The sequence below is a fragment of the Micropterus dolomieu genome, linkage group LG04, assembly GCF_021292245.1.
Source record: "Micropterus dolomieu isolate WLL.071019.BEF.003 ecotype Adirondacks linkage group LG04, ASM2129224v1, whole genome shotgun sequence".
In the NCBI taxonomy this organism is placed as follows: Eukaryota; Metazoa; Chordata; class Actinopteri; order Centrarchiformes; family Centrarchidae; genus Micropterus; species Micropterus dolomieu.
The window spans coordinates 27,575,475-27,592,301 of record NC_060153.1 but is presented as its reverse complement, the minus strand read 5'-3'; the positions used below and the strand labels follow the sequence as shown (position 1 = coordinate 27,592,301).

General features: G+C 41.4%; 1 protein-coding gene across 1 annotated transcript; it reads left to right on the top strand.

Annotated features, from left to right (window-relative positions):
- Positions 1–296: 296 nt before the first annotated feature.
- On the top strand, positions 297–12,461 carry LOC123969104 (high affinity choline transporter 1-like). Its single transcript, XM_046046193.1, has 8 exons — positions 297–480; positions 633–746; positions 2,235–2,390; positions 4,931–5,079; positions 5,956–6,099; positions 6,374–6,527; positions 6,650–6,867; positions 9,652–12,461. Exons 1-8 carry the CDS (start codon positions 297–299, stop codon positions 10,198–10,200), a joined length of 1,668 nt encoding a protein of 555 aa, XP_045902149.1. The 3' UTR covers positions 10,201–12,461.
- Positions 12,462–16,827: the final 4,366 nt, after the last annotated feature.

Below are 16,827 nucleotides of genomic sequence, written 5' to 3'. Positions count from 1 at the left end.
ATGTGCACTCAATAGCTTTCTGCACGTGATGAATGAACCTTTTGTTTGTCAGAGCCCCCCCACACACACTTAAATTAAACAGCTACCCCCTGTCCTGCAGTCCTACAAATATTTTTTAGCCATAAAGTATATTAAGAATATGGATTGTAATTAATTTTTGGTGCATTTTGAACTGTACGTTATTGTGATTTAAAAAAAAAAAACCCACTACAAACAGCATTTGTTAGCAATTCAAACCTTCATATTTCTTTTATTCTGTCTTTCAACAGGAAACACACACAAAGAAGTAGGTCAGGATGTCTCTTAATGTGCCGGGACTGGTGGCGATGGCAGCGTTTTACCTGCTGATCTTGGGCACAGGGATCTGGGCGGCCATGCGCTCCAAGACGGCGGAGAAGAAGTGTCCAGGAGATGGCATGGAGATAACGTTACTGGCCGGACGCAACATTAACTTGCTAGTCGGCATCTTCACTCTTACTGGTAAAGCAGTCAGAAGGGGTCAATTGATAATCGTCCAGTGGTGGTGTGTCCAAATAAAGTGGTTATTTGGTATGCCTGAAGAAGTCCGAGCAATGCACAAGCTAATGTTTGTCCTTTTTAATGCGTGTGTTTGTATGTTTGTCTCTCTGCAGCTACATGGGTAGGTGGAGGCTTCATCCTTGGTATAGCTGAGGCAACATACAACCCAACACTAGGCGCAGTGTGGGCTCTCATGCCTGTTCCTTATGTCCTGACCTTCTTCTTAGGTGAGTAGCACCATTTGGGTCAAGTAATTGGATAGGACTTTGCTGATGAAATTGTTTTACATGTTATCCTGGACCATACATGAAATTCACGCAGCCTACTCTTGTACACAGGGCACAATGTTCTTGTATGCAGGGTCTGAAATTAACACTGGCAAGCACCAGTAAATGCCATTGAAATGAGTTGTGGGCATGAACTTGCCACACAGGCCGGTTACACACTGGAGCCTCACTAAAATACAGACTTTGGTCTATTTTCTGTAAAGTCTTTGTGAGGTCACGATGTCAAAATTTAACATTCAAGCGTTCCTTGTTTTACTCTCATTAGCTAATGAAAATCATGTGGGGATAATAACATAACAATATCATGTTCTAGCTTAGCAACAATGTAAATTGCTGTATTATTATTTCAGCAACAAGCATCAACACAATTGAATATTTTCAGTATAGCTTGTGTACTCATTTAGTTTCCCAACGTTTCTACACCCAGTTATTAAATACAGTATCAAAATGAACTCGAGCTGAAGAGCTGTTGACCAGTTATGTAGCTCCAGTACCTCCGACCCCATTCTGACTCTATGCACCAATAAAAGTGTCACTCACGTTAAAAATAGGTCCATGAGAAATCAGTTAAGGATTGCAACTTGAGGCAACAGGTGCAAAGTGATGACTTCACCCAGAGAGGTAGTTGCCCACTCCTGAATTCATCAAACTGACAAAGGCAAGGCAAGTTTATTTGTATAGCACATTTCAACAACAAGGCAATTCAAAGTGCTTTACATAAAACATAAAAGCAACAGGGGAATATGAAAAAGTTTTAAAAAGGTGGTATTATGCTCATTTTCAGGTTCAAAATCCGATTTAGGGGTTGTACCAGAACAGGTTTACTTAATTTTCAAAAAACACCACATTTTTTGTCATACTGCACATTGCTGCAGCTTCTCTTTTCACCCTGTGTGTTGAAGGCTTCGTTTTAGCTACGGAGTGATACATCTTGCCTCTAAATGATCTTTGTTGGGAGTTGCACATGCACAGTTCCTATTTAAGGACTACTAGCCAATCAGAAGCAGAGAAGAGAGGGTCAGCGAGAAGCCGGTAAACAGTTCTGATTCAGCTGTAGGCTACATGTTGCCGGAAAAACAAGCGGTTGACAGTGGGCCCTGTCAACAAGTTAACAGTGGAGAAAACAGGGACTCTAACCCTTGTAATTCTACTCTGCCCTGTTAGCTAAGGATCAGCCGTGTGAGATAGTACAATCAAAAGAGCTCTAAGCTGCACTCCGTGAACCATCTGTAACCATTTGCAACAGGTGAAATCCTCAGGCCCCAAGGTCACAATGTGACACACAAGGTGTGAGAGTAATGAGAAACTTCAAGGTCTCTTCCTCCCCTGATAGAAATATATAACCAAATCTTTAAAAAAATATTGATGGCTTCAGCTTTTCCAGAGAGAGATTGTGATTTTATGCTAATTCTTTCCCTCCTGCTCCAGGTGGCTTTTTCTTTGCCAAGCCTATGAGAGAGAACAAGTATATGACAATGATGGACCCCTTCCAGCAGAAGTATGGGAATGTTCTGAGCAGTGTGCTGATCTTTCCCGCACTCGTGGCCGATGTCCTGTGGGTGGCACGCACACTCGTCAGTCTGGGTAAGTTACATCCCACTGTAAAACTGTCTGACATTACAATGTGTGAACATATACTTGAAGCAGGCACCCACAGATCTGGGAACACAATGTGCACAAACACGAGCTGGGTGAACACCTCAACATGATAAAATAACCACCACAAACACTACAGCTTTCTAAATGAATGCCGTCTGACACAGTCAAAACCATTTTCACGAGCCGTTACGTTGGATTATTTATTGTGAGGTGCTTCTGTTATTTTAACCACACACTATCTTTGGCTGCTTTGGGTCAGTAGATAAACACAAGAAGTGTATATGAAGTTTAAAAATACACTATATACACAATGCAATATTTGTGAGAAGATCAAAGGAAACTGACCATTCACTATCCTCTTTTTTCATTGCCTAGCAAATATAATTGGGAACAGCTGTCCTGTCAAGCTTTAGATTTCCTTAGAAGCTACTGAATTTGTCACTATGGTTTTTACTGTTGTTTCTCTAATCTAAAGTAATAATCAAATAATGTGTGTGTGTGTGTGTGTGTGTGTGTGTGTCTGCGCTTTGAGTGGATGCCAGTGTGTGTGTGCTCTACAGTATTAATGAGCGTGAAGGAACTTGTGTGTACATATTGTTGTCTTGTGTGTTTTTAACGCTGTTTTCTTTTCCAGTATTTCAAAAGGGGGGTTAAACATCGAGCAGCCTGTTGATTGTGAAAGGTGATCAGTTATTCAAACCATATTGTGTCATTAGAGACTTTTCCATTATTTATGCTAAGGCCCAGCCTGATTGACAGAGGGTAAAAGTTCCAAGCTGAATTATAATTTAATTTCCGTGTGTAAAAATACTTGAAGGGAAACCATGAAATCCATTGACAGTGTTTGAGTCACCAAGGCAGCACTGTAACGCTCCACAAAAGGGCTGGTAGGGAAGCAGGAACGTCCAAACCCATTGAACTAATGAGGAGTTAGGGCAACCCTCACTTCTCAGTAAAACCTCCTAACGTTGTATCAGTGACAGTTATGAATACATATCCGATGTGCGCTTGGCATCACACACATAAACACTTGACACTCCAGAGAGTGGGCGCTGTTGCTGGGAGACTGTTTGTGTGTGTGTGTGTATGTGTGTGTGGTGGTTCAGTTCCAGAATGGATTTAACTATTAAAACACACACATGGCGTGAAAGCTCAAACAGAAATTGTCAGTAGGGTCAGAGGTCAGGGTGGCGATCGATGGTGCCGATCTGACACTTCTCTGTTTAAGGGCATTGTTGTGGTGTGGCTGCAGGCTGCGGCTGGGGGGACCCTGGCAATGTGGCAGAAGAGACGGTGAAGGTAGTGACGTTTTGCTTGCCTTATTTGAGTAACAAGATGTCTATTATTTAAAACAAATGTCACTTATTTGCATTTACTTATATATTTATATTTATTTCACATTCTTACTTCCCATTCTTCTTTATTTTACTTAGTATCAATAAGGGTGATAATTCACCCAAGAGGGTGAAAAAGGAATATTTTGGAGTCACAATCAATAGGCTGCTTCTGTTACGTGTCAGTTATGACTTTTTATGTTGGCTTCTTGCTTAATCTAAGCTCTCGGATCCTTTTTATAGGTTTAAACCAAAACCACCCATGCGTATGTATAACTTTATACTTGACATAAATGACTAGAAATGAAGTGTTTTGTTTTTTACTGGTAAAAGTGTAATTTGTTTGCCAGGGTGTTTTTTTTTGTTATAGCAATAAGACATGAACAGTATAACAAGACAATGTCATAGCGTAGCTTCTTAGTAAACTTTATTAGTAACCTTAGTATTACTACAGAAGAGTGTATGCATGTATATATGTGTGTTTGTGTGAGAGAAGAAAAAGAGACTGAGAAACTAATAAAACACTTACTTAAACTATCACAGTAAGCTGTTGCATGTCTCTGTAGCAACCCACTCCTGTACATTAGATGACATGCTCTAAGACCTTTTGAGTAATACTTTCTGGTAATACAATACAGTACACAAAATTGTATTTACTTATGAACGACTGAGAAGCTAATCAGGAATTACCTGATAATTATTGAATCGTTAACAAGTAGTTAGTGAATAACTCCAAATGTCCAATCTTCCCCTCCCACCCTGCACACAAACTGTTTCAGACTTTCCCCTCTGGCAAGAGGCTGCAGTCAATCAGGACCAAAACTTCTCGCCACAAAAACTGCTTCCCCCACTGACACCCCAAATTCAAATAATGTAAATGTCTCTGCACATGTAAATATTATTTAATTTCATTTCATATCATGCACAAACCTGCCATATTGCACATATTTATAGTATCTCCCAGTCAGTTCTCTTGTAAATCATCATTATCTACTATATAGTCCTCCATTCAGAGTTACTCAAAACTGTTTATTAACGATTTCTTTTTCAGGTCGTTGCTCACTTGTTGTCCTTTAGTAACTACTAAACTACTAAATTTTGTGTGCCGTATTGTAAAATAATACTGACTTCAGTATATTTTTATCAGTATATCAGTCCGCCGATTCTCATTGCACTACTGTGTTGTTCCAGGTGGAACTATGAGTGTGATCCTGGACCTGTCCTACGTCTACTCCATCATCATCTCCTCAGTGGTGGCCATAACCTACACACTGCTGGGGGGGCTCTACTCTGTGGCCTACACAGATGTCATCCAGCTAATCCTGATCTTTGTCAGTCTGGTGCGTAACATCTATTGACCTGTTCAGCTCCAGCTCTATTCTTCTATTGAATGATGTTTATCGATACTACACTGTAGAAACAAGTGGATGAAAGTATATTTTCAATATAGAGTCCAGCAGAGGCACCTGGTATCTCACTAACTAGGCTAGCAGATTAAATTACCTGCTAATTAATAAATGTTGTGATTTCATTAGTTAATTTGACAACTGTGAAGTCTATTTGACATTTCTATCACTCATTTTTCAAAATGGCCTCCATCCGAATAAGATGATGAATCTTTGGAAATAAGTGGTTCTAGAAACTTGGTCATGTAGAAACTACTTGCAGACCTAGTTGGTGAACTACTAGCAAGCGAGCTAACCACTAACAAACACAGTAGCCAGCCAGGAACATACTAGTCGGTCTTCTTTCTCTTTTCCCTGTACTGTGTTTTGTTTACTCCCCCCACCGCACCACCCAATCTAATCAGATTAGCTATGTTAAGGTTGGATGGTGGGTGGAGTGGAGAAATATGGTTTATTCTCGAGAACAAAACGATAACTAGGCAAGGGCTGGGAAGCTAGAGAGCTTGTGGATCCAGGAGTGGATTATGTGGCTGGCGATGTGGGGAGGCACGAGGCAGCGGAGGTCTAAAAACAAAGTGAAGAGACAAAAACTGTTAGGAACAAACTTTAGGGTGAATGCTCGAGAAGAACAAGGTTGGGGCTTATGAGCAGAGCGGTGATGAGTTGATCTGCTGCAGGTGTGGTGGAGAGCCAGGTGCTGAGCCAACTGCCACGCCCCCTGCACAGAGACAACCACAGAGAGAGCACACATCCCAAGCAGCCATACAACCCAAGACATAACAAGCTGTGTCCTTCTGTTTGTGTATGCAGTGGGTGTGTGTTCCTTTCCTGTTGACCAACCCTCACTCTCTGGACATCTCACTGACGGCCTATAACCAGACCTTCCAGGCTCCCTGGGTTGGCACGGTGGAGCTCAATGAGGCTGGCAAGTGGTTTGATGATTTCATGCTGCTGGTGAGTGGAGTGGGAGAGATCATGAGCATATAGACGCACATAGATAGCACTAAATGTGGTCTAATACACAGCTTATGCAGTATTTACATATCTCCTGCCATCACAGCAGTTAAATTACATTGAACTCAGCAGTTAAATCAAATGGGCTTATTCCATTAGATGAGCAAACAGCCAAGCATAACAGCAGCCATAGCATGAGAGGATCCTTCCTTCTTGCTATCCTGTTGTAGAAACTGATTCCTGTCATCATGTCTGAACTGTGTGTTTGTGCCAGGCTCTGGGTGGTTTGGCCTACCAGGCGTTCTACCAAAGAATCCTGTCGGCCTCTTCTTACACCCAGGCTCAAGTGACATGCTATGCTTCTTCGGCCTTCTGTCTGGTGCTGGGTATCCCCTCCGTGCTGGTCGGGGCTGTGGCTGCATCTACAGGTACACATTCTTAACTTACAGCTCTGGAAAATTATATGCTATGTTTATCAGATTTTATCTGTTTCTTGCTTCATTAATGTATTTCTCCCCTCTGTCTTTCAAACATTCATCCTTTTTTGCAGACTGGAACTCAACCAGCTATGGATTGCCCAGCCCATATGAGCGCGACGAGGCAGGCTCCATCCTCCCCATCGCCCTGCAGTACCTCACACCCCCCTACATCTCTATCATTGGCATTGGAGCTGTAGCTGCTGCTGTCATGTCCTCCATGGACTCCGCTCTTCTCTCTTCAGCCTCATTGTTTTCCTCAAATATCTACAAGAACATCATCAGAAAGCAGGTGAGAATTTCAGAGGAAATATATCAACTGTGTTTTTGTTTACTTGGAGCCAATCTCAGTTGACATTGGGCGAAAGGCTGAACCGGTCGCCAGTTCATCACAGGGCGCACAGAAATCAACAACCACTCACAGTCCCACCTAAGGGCAATTTAGAGTAACCAATTAACCTTACCTGCGTGTCTTTGGATGGTGGGAGGAAGCTGGAGCAACCAGAGAGAATCCATGCAGACATAGGGAGAACATGCAAACTCCACACAGAACGGCCAGGGTTCAAACCCAAGACCTTCTTGTTGTGAGGCGACAGGGCGTCACTAAGATGTTGGATAATCAAAATAGATTTTTCAGATACAGGAAATTGGTTGCATAAAACTGGTAAATTAGCTTTTAGCTAAGGCCATCTAACCAGCTAACCTCAGCCACTAGTCCCGGATGTTTTGTTTCTACCTAGTTTTGTAGTTCCCGCATTCATTTTATGTGCTGTTTTTTCATTTTAAAAATCTGATTGTGGTATTAATTTTGACCATGTATGTTCTTACCGCATTTTGGCTTTTTAGGGCAGTATAGTCCCCTTTTAATCCTTCTTTGGCCCTATCTTGCACCCGGTGAAAAGCGGCGCCAAGTGCAGCGGAAGTATCATTGCTAGTTTCCAAACAATGCAGCTGTCATTTTCACACCAAGTGTCCACGTTGTTTAAATAGCATATGCACTTGCACCCATCTGTGCGCCCATGAGAGTGTTGGTCCTAAAATGAGGTGTGGTCAGGCAAATTGTTGCCGCATTGCCATCCTGAGGCAACAGAATGTGATTGCGCCATTGTCTTAAAACAAAAACACTCTAAAGTCAACAGCGCAGTATTTCACTGTTTTTTGTTATTTTAGGGGCGCATTACTCTGAGAGGCACTGTGCACATGTACACACAAGGCACAGCAGCATACTTTGATTAATTCGCCGTCAGGATCTAATGTTATTTCCTGTTTGGTGTTCTTCTACACATCCAAAAGGTCTCACACACAGTCCAGGTTCACACAGTGAAACTTTTTGGAGTAAAGCACCCCTCCTGATCAATCCTGAGCTCCATCGGAGAGTCTAGATTATTTCAGAAGGTTAAAGTTGAATTTCCTCTGTTCTGTCATGTCCTGTTTAACGATTTTTTTTGTTTTGCTGCTTAAATGCCCGACGATCAGCAGAAGAGAAAAAAATGTGACCCACGACTGGTTCATCATAGTTGATAATAACGCAGCGCAGTGAGGATTCAGACGTTTCATAGAGGAGACAGCGTCTGCCTGTGAACAGACTCCAGTCTGCAGTGGAGTTCTGACACTTCACTGATAAACCACAGAGCTGCAGAGTAACATTAGGCTTCAAGTTCAGAGTTTTTATTTCACGTCCACACTTCTGTCCATATCTCCCTTTCTGCTGTGAGTCTGCCAATAATTTTAATAATGCTCCATTCATCCATCTTGCAATGCGCCAAGGTAAAAGCGCACCTGGCTTTTAAAGAGACTGGGAGGGGACAATCTGATTGGTGTATTGCATGTTATGCCTAAAACACATCCATGACTAATTCACAGACCAAGTACAACCCTTTTGAACTATGCGCCTGGCGCACTGAAATACAAAACAAAATTGGAATTGGACCTGCCCTAAACGCAACTGCACCATGTGCTTCCTGCTGTGTGCTTCGATCGTTAAAATAGGGCCCCTTATGTTCAAAGACAAAACTTGAGCAAATGGGCTCTGTTAGCTGAAGTTAAAACAGTAGTAGATTGTCTTCTGTTGCTCTGAGAAAATCCTGAGGGTTTCATCAGGGTATTGTGTAATTTGACACAGGCAGATGAAGTAGTAAAGACCAGGTAGTCAGGAGGTGACAGTCCATGGAGCAAATGTGATAAAAAATCAAGTGAAGTTCAAGAAAGTGCCAAATACAGACTAGAGCTTGTTAAGCAGTTTAATGCTGTGTGGGACAAAGGATGTGATGTCTCTTTTAGCATCCTGGACATACTCCTAAGATAGAAGTGCATATTCAGGCTATAGATGGTGCAGTGGATGATATGATCTTGTGAGCTCAATTCATGGTGTACTGGTCTGTCATGTAAGAAATACTGCACATTGGTTGTAGTTATCTTTAACAACCAGTTTATTCTTTTTTTTTTTTTTTTTTTACTGACAATACTCACCATAACATTGAATTCAAAAAGTCAACTGAATGTCTTATAAATCAGTGTCAGCATGTGCACCCTAAAAAGTAGACATGTTGTTTAAGCCTTTGCAAACCTCTCACTGGTGTCATTCCATGTCCGTATGCTATCAATATTAGTTCCCAAGTACTCCTGTACACTTTCAGTGGTCATATTGTTCATTATTACAGGGGACTGAGAGGAGTTTCTTCTGAACTCAATGATAATTTCTTTTGTGTTTAGGATTAACAAGTTATCTGAACACCAGTTGTACAAGTGGTTAATATCACCTCTATAACTGGTCTCATGGTTGGTTAAAACCCTGGTAATGCAAGAGTGTCATTGATTGACCCATCGATAAAGGGGTTCAACCATGTCTTAGAAAAACATTAAATGCAACTGTTTCTATACTTGTACAGATATTATAAGTTCACCAGTCTTGTTTCTCAGAGATCTCACACTAGATGAGATTATTTTTGGGAGAGGAGGTTTGTGTCTCTCACCCGAAGGCCAAGGGGGACTCAAGACCAGATGATCCTTAGGTCCTTACATTGTATAATAAGGTGTACTCTCTTCTTTGTTGTTGTCATTCTCTCCACTCCTTCAGGCGTCCGACCGTGAGATGCAGTGGGTGATCCGTATCTCAGTGGTGGTGGTGGGTCTGGCTGGCACTGCCCTCACCTTCCTGGACAACAGCGTCCTGGTCTTCTGGCTTGTGGGCGTGGACATGTCTTACACCATCATGTTCCCTCAGCTGGTCTGCATCCTCTTCTTCAAGTTGTCCAATGGCTACGGAGCCACCGTGGGCTACATGATGGGAATCATCCTGAGGATCCTGAGTGGTGAGCCCCTCATTGGCATCCCGCCTGTAATCAAGTTCCCCGGCTGCCGGCTGGATGACGAGGGAAAGCTGACCCAGTTCTTCCCCTTCCGCACTGCCATCATGATCATCTCGCTCGCATCCATTCTGCTCTTCTCCTGGCTGGCGTCCATCATTTTCAGCAAGGATCTGGTGTCTGAGAGGTGGGATGTGTTCAATATCAAACGCAAGCAGAAACCGATAGCCAGAGCTGCAGATGACAACGACATGAGGACCAACTCTGATAGTGAAGAGGCCTCCACGAACAAGCAGCTACTCGACACCACTAGCTGCTGAGGAGGCTCAAGAAGACGGAGAAAGATGGGCCCTGGCTGTAGGCGGACATGTTTGTTCGTCTGCTGAGCAGGAGTTCACAGATGGGGAACAATGGCAAAGGCTGGTGGTATGAGACAATTACATTGGCAGCAAAGAATGAGTGCACGCTCTGCACTGTTCCACTTTTTATAACTGTTTATTTCAATGTGATCTGATATATTCCTTTCTCTAGTTGATCTGCTGCCTCAGCAACTGTAATTCCTCTTATCTTCCTAATTAATATTCGATAATCAATTTTAACCTCTAAAATATTACTTAAATATAGAATTGTTGCTTATACAACGGTGTTATTTTGTTTTAAAATGACAGATTGTGCTGTTTTCTGATCCCAAAACTGTGATCAAAAGCTGTGTGTTACTATATATTTCTTTTGTTTTGCAGCAGTCCACATGTTTCTTGATTTTGATTTTTTTTTTTTTTTGTAAAGAATATGTGTGCAAGGAGAGGACAACCAGAGTTGTGTGAACATATCTAAAGCTGATGATACACAGAGCAACCTTCAGAGAAATGGTTCTGGGCAATGTTGCTGTCAATGGTAATGAGTAAAGATTACTACCGTAATAACCCCTACCCCGCCGGTATCCGTTAAAAACATAGTTGGACTTGGACCACCAGCAACATTGCTCAGCAACATTGCTCAAAAATTCGCCTCGTGTATCAGCTTAAGATGGGAAGGTTTATGGTTACATGTAAATTTTCACAGAGCAACATTTACCTCCATCTCTCAAATACTGCTCAATAGACACCAGCAAATTTAATTTGTTCTGTTTACGACACTGTGACCACCCAGCGATGGATGACTAAAGTGGGTTGGGTTGCTGTGCAATGCTGGTGGCTTTGTTGTTCAAGCAATATTAACAAATGGCAACCAAGAACACTTGGACGGAAGTGACACAAACTTTTAAACATTCTGTAGTTTTGTTCTAATGACTATTTAATATTACCTGTTTTGTCGTGAATAGAAGCGGGGGGAGTCTAAAGTGCAAAGTTATTGTGAGCCCATTCCCCTCAAGTGCAATTTACTCAATGATTAATAACGTAATAACATGAATGTAGCCGTTTTCTACAAATGCACAGAGTGAAAGAACGCCAGACTCCTCCCACTCACCTATTCCTCTGCCTTGTTTTTCTTCCGTCCATCAGTGTGAGAGAGAGAGAGAGAGAGAGAGATGCCTTTCAGTTTGACAGTAACTTTGTTCTATAATGTTTTGTTTTTGTTATATACTGCATAGTTTACAGTGGGTTATTTTTTTTCCTGAGGTGGTGAAAATATTTGCAACTAAGATTCTGAGAATTTAAATTTAAGTTTCATAACCGTACAAATTCAGAAAGTCAGAAAGCCTTCCTCTACCATACTGTTGCCTTTTAATATCACTGGAAACTTAACTACGCTGTTATTTGCTGGCCATTGTAAAATGGATGTATACTTACTGGTCAAATACCTCATGGACTAGTAATGTCTAAGTATACAAACCTTTAACCTATAATTCTGACTTCTATCCAAAGCACAAAACACAGAATGTGACTTTCCAAAGACTGACCGCACAGAACTGTCTCAAAACAGGACACATGCAGGACACAATGTATCAATCTTTTTATATGACTGTGATTTTTACCTGCATTATACTCTTGTACTACACAGTTTAATTTTGATTTGTATACCACAGATAAATTTTTTTATTTCTTTTTTATCAGAGTTGATCACTATGCGTTGCGAGTTTCAGAAGTAAAACACAAATGTGTATTTTGTGTCAAGCTAGCAACGTTTAAAGTAAAATAAATTCACCTTCGATTTTGCAGAACATGAAATGTAGTTTCACCTTCACACGTTTAAATCGTATCGCATATCGATGAGTCAAAGTAATAGCAATGTAGAATGTCCACAGTATAGTGAAGGATGGCAACGCCTTAATAATGGATGTTTGTCATCTGTGCATTTCATCATTTTTTGAGGAGAAACATTTTATTTTCCACCTTGGGTTAGTCTGTCATCATCTATGACAGTTCACAGTTGATAGTTTTATAATGGGTAGTGAGTTACATATTGTATTTTCCCCTAATATGTATTTGGTTTTATACTATATGCATGTTGATTGCATGTTTGTATACAGAACCTTTGTGAAGGCTGTTCTCTCTTGCCACTTGGCAAGGTCCTACGTTGTAATTGATTAATGTAAATCCCCATTGGGAGATGTTCTGTCAAATAAAAGGCTGAAACCAAATTACAGTTTTTTTGCTGTCTTAATCATCATAATGGTTTGTGTAACACATGTGGGCCTTCCAAGATTTTTTTTACTGAATTGCTAAATTTTCCATATAAATATTTTTTCCAAAGATTACATATCTTTACTGGTTAATGGTGGGCAAGCTGCTCAGAGCTTGCACGCAGTAAAAATAGAATCCAACAGCAGGACAGGAGGAAAAAACAATGACTCAAAAAGTACACAATATGCCTTAAACTGTATGAAGTGAGATATCCCCCATGCATTTTCCAGGTAAAAACAACTTCCAAGTGGCCTTTTAAGCTCTCAGTTCACTGGAACTCCTGGATCTCCTGTTTAACAAATGATGCAGTTTGATAAAATGCTTCAGCTGCATCAGCTAAATGAGTAATTATTAATCTGTGCCAAAACCAGTCACATAGTTTCAATGAAACTGTTCCCCTCAAAAATGTGTTATGCTTTCCAATTACTTCACGTAGATGCACTGTATGTAATGATGTATGTGCAGGAGGGACCAGTCAGTTGTGCAATCCCAAAATGCTTGCCCCAAAGACATTGTGAAATAAATCAAGCATAGTGTTAGTTCAGGCAGGCAACACAGTCAATCTCCGCTCATTCCAACATATCAGGTGATAGCAGCCATCTTCAGCAGCACATCAGCCGACAGCTCATCTGATTCCTCTCTTAACATTTATTGGCAAATTCCAGACAAGGCGCCTATTTAAGCTGCTGTAGCCTACCTCCCTGTCCTCACTGCTTCCTACACAAAGCTCATAACCCACCGCCACCCCAGCTCCACCTTTCAGGCTGTATCTGATAGGGATGCACAATAAATATCGATCCACTAAGTATTGGCCGATCGGGCATATCTCATTATCAGAAGCATATTGGGGAATGAATTTGGCCGAATAGAATAAAACTTGCTAACATGCGCCGCCACACTGTCGCGCTCTGGGCGTCATGTCGCTGTGTGCGGATAGAGCGACACAGACGCAGTTTAAGGCAGCTTTCTTCTGTCCTCCTTCCCTCTGTCCCTGCGTGTTTCACTCTACTCCACAACCATGTGCAGTTTGAAGGTACATGGCAATCTCAGCTACAGACAGCTTTCATTTAGCTCGTTGTACATCTAGCTTTGCCAAGCTAGCGTTAGCTCAGTGTGCTTTTAATAACATAGAGGATGAGGGACGTGGACAGAGAGGATCAATTAACCCCGTCTACATGTTATGCTCGTTAATGGATGTATCAACAAAGTTAGGTTTGTTGCACATACGGCAGTAGCTTAGAGTTACCTTCACTTCATCGTGTCCAGCTTCAGTTAACTTAATTACTGACATGTTCAGAAACTGATGATAAAATCATATAGCAGTTTCTTGTGTCTTTGGTGTACTGGCTAATATATGGTTCCAGTGAAGACCAGTTCCCAAACCAGACAGGTTGGTCCATTCAGATGTAGTGCTCTCTAGTGGTAGTTAAGACATTTGTATGCAAACCAGTACATCCAGTAAGAATAAACAACAGCAGTACTGAGAAAGGAGCTGTTAGACGATATGTGCTAGGGTGTTGAACAGCAACAGTTGCATCATGTTCAAATCACTGGGAACCTCATGTAAAGACCAACACTTTAACTAGTGGCAGTGGCCATCAACACCCCAAACAGAACTATTAATACAGACTGCTTCAGTGCAAATGCTCTCATATGACCAAGTTTCGTTTTATCACTTCTGGTCCAACAGTTTCCCACTCAGATGACATTTGAGCTTGGGAACAAACAACCCACTATGTTGAGTGGTTTCAACATGCATCGCCTACTTGACTTTGTGGAGGGCTGGAAAGTTTAATGAAACTGTCTGATAGGCTGAGCTTGGTACTCTGTTGGGTGGATATGTTGTTCTTCCCTTGTGTGTCAGTCTTATTCAGCTTGGCCAATATTGTTGCTGCTTTCTTCAGCAAAGAGTAAAGTGCTGGAGTGGGTACCTTTGATTGATTGGTGTGATGTTTTGGTGCAAAAGATAAACCTTTATTTTAAAAGGTGACTCTGACTTAATCTTAATGAAAACATTTTCTTGTTAAATAAAATATATAAAAACTGCATCTATTGTTAAAACAAAAACACCTAAAGCTGCAATGGAAATGGAAAACATGCTCTTACTTCCTTCTCACTCTATAACAGATGCAATTAATAAACTGCTGTAATTAGAAAGAAGATTCTTATGTTTCAAAGCAAAGGATACTGTTGCTCTTAATTATAGCAGCTCCCTAGCTAATTGGTGAATCATTGCAGATATTAACTTTCCTGGAAAAACAAATGTTCAAATATTTTTTCCAGGTATAAGTCACATTAGGACTTGAATAGAACTTTAAATCAGAATCTAAATAATAAAAGAAATTAAAAAGGTGGACTGGAATTGAGAATAATTTCTGGAGAATCATTTTCATTAGTTTTTTGAATTGCTAAATTATCCCTAATGCTGGAAGTTATTAATGTTGTTATTAATCTGATAGGCATAAAGCAAAATATTACATTAGCATGAAAAACATCCTTCAGCATGGGCACTGTACTGTTTTAAATCAGCATCATGTAGCTTGTGTCCCTGCAGTCAAGGCCACTTTATTACTTGGCTATTTTTATTTCTCCGTTAGCAAAGGTCAGACAACATCCTCTTTATGGATCACACTGCTATGGGAAAATGTAACGACCGGTCTACTCTTCTCTCCTCTAGGTTTTTGGTTTTACTCCATTCTCCTCTCAAGTTCTCTTATCTGAAAAACATTTATTTGCTGTGCTGTCCCAGAGATGACCCTGTATCCCTGCTAACTAGTCTTCAGCAGCTTGTCTGAAATGTCACCCACCCTGGTCATTTGAGACCTGGCATCCAAGTCTTCAAGCCAGAGTCAGAACGTCTTCCTAGAGGGAAGAGAAACACATCAGTGCTATCTCCCCTTTAGGGAAAAATATCCTTTTGGAAATCGTCCCAAACCAGCCCTTCCTAGCAGACCGCTTGGATAGCTTCTCTCTTGAAATGTTGCGGTATTCACTCATACAGTTTATGTATTCACTTGATGAGTTGTATCACTGCCATGTGTTTGGTGCAAGTTTTTGTTGATTTACTTAAGTTCATGTATTCTCTACATTACTGCAGACTGTTTTCAAAGAAAGGAAAAACACAACTTTAGAGTACAAAACACAACCGCTGGGTGAAAAGGCTGGATTACATTTTTCAGTCTTTGCTAACTTTCCAACTATGATATGGTTATGGTTAGGGAAAGCTGGCGGAGATACTGAAAGGAGTAGTATGTAGCTGCAGTACAGGAGGCTAGAGTTTCAGGACCGCAATCCTAGGACCGGAACAACATTTGTAGGACCCTTGTTTTCTTTGATACTGCCAGCTAGCTAGCTGGCTGTGTTACTCTTGACAGCCCCCCAGCCAATTACCCTAACCATCACAGGGTGTGTGCCTAAACCTGAGTTATTGATTGTATGCATGTCGACCAATTAACTCTACAGCTGCGCTTGTCTGCTGGGAGGGCAGCAGACAGGGTTAACCTCCTTCATATTGCTGTGCATTAACACCACCAATCCACTAGATCACGCTGTTGCAAAAGAAATACAGTCCTAGAACTGCGGTCCCAGGACTAAGGGGTTCCTGAAACTGCAGCCTCCAGTACTGCAGCTATATAATATTGACTGAAAGGGCCAATGATGATTACAGGTGTGCGACAGGACACAAATGTCAGTATGTAAACAGGTTAAGGCAGGAAGTCAGGCGTTTACTGTTAATGTGCTGCATTGGCCTGACTGCTCTTAAGCCACAGGTTAAGTCAGAATCAGATTTAAAAAAAGATGTGACTTAGTTAATTGTGCTTACCTTTAAAAGAAATAGTATGTGCTGGCTCAGTCTACTCAAATTACCTAGTTTGTTGTTGTATATGTTTTTTATATGCACTTGGTAAATTTAGCTGAAGACATACATGGCGCAGTGATCAGGTCTTCCCAGTATAACGGACTCTAGTGACTCTCAAATTATACAATGTAGTGGCTGTTATGGCTGTAATATCGACACCGATTATGCACTGAGTGGTCAAATAATGAGTGTGATCTCTCACAGTATCCCTGTGTGTCATTTAATACCCAGGGGAGGCAAGCCTGGCCTTGCGTGTTTGTCTGTTGATGGCAGTGATGAGGGTTGGAGTGCAGTCACAGTCTCTGCTTTGTCCAGTACTTTTCCACTGCCTACAGGGCTTTTGTGTGTATGTATGTATGTGTGTGAGTGTGTGTGTGTGAGTGTGAAGAAACTGCAGCTGCATTTTCTGTGCCTTATCAGCCAACCCCAAAGAAAAGGACCCCCCCCCCCCCCCCCCCCCCCCC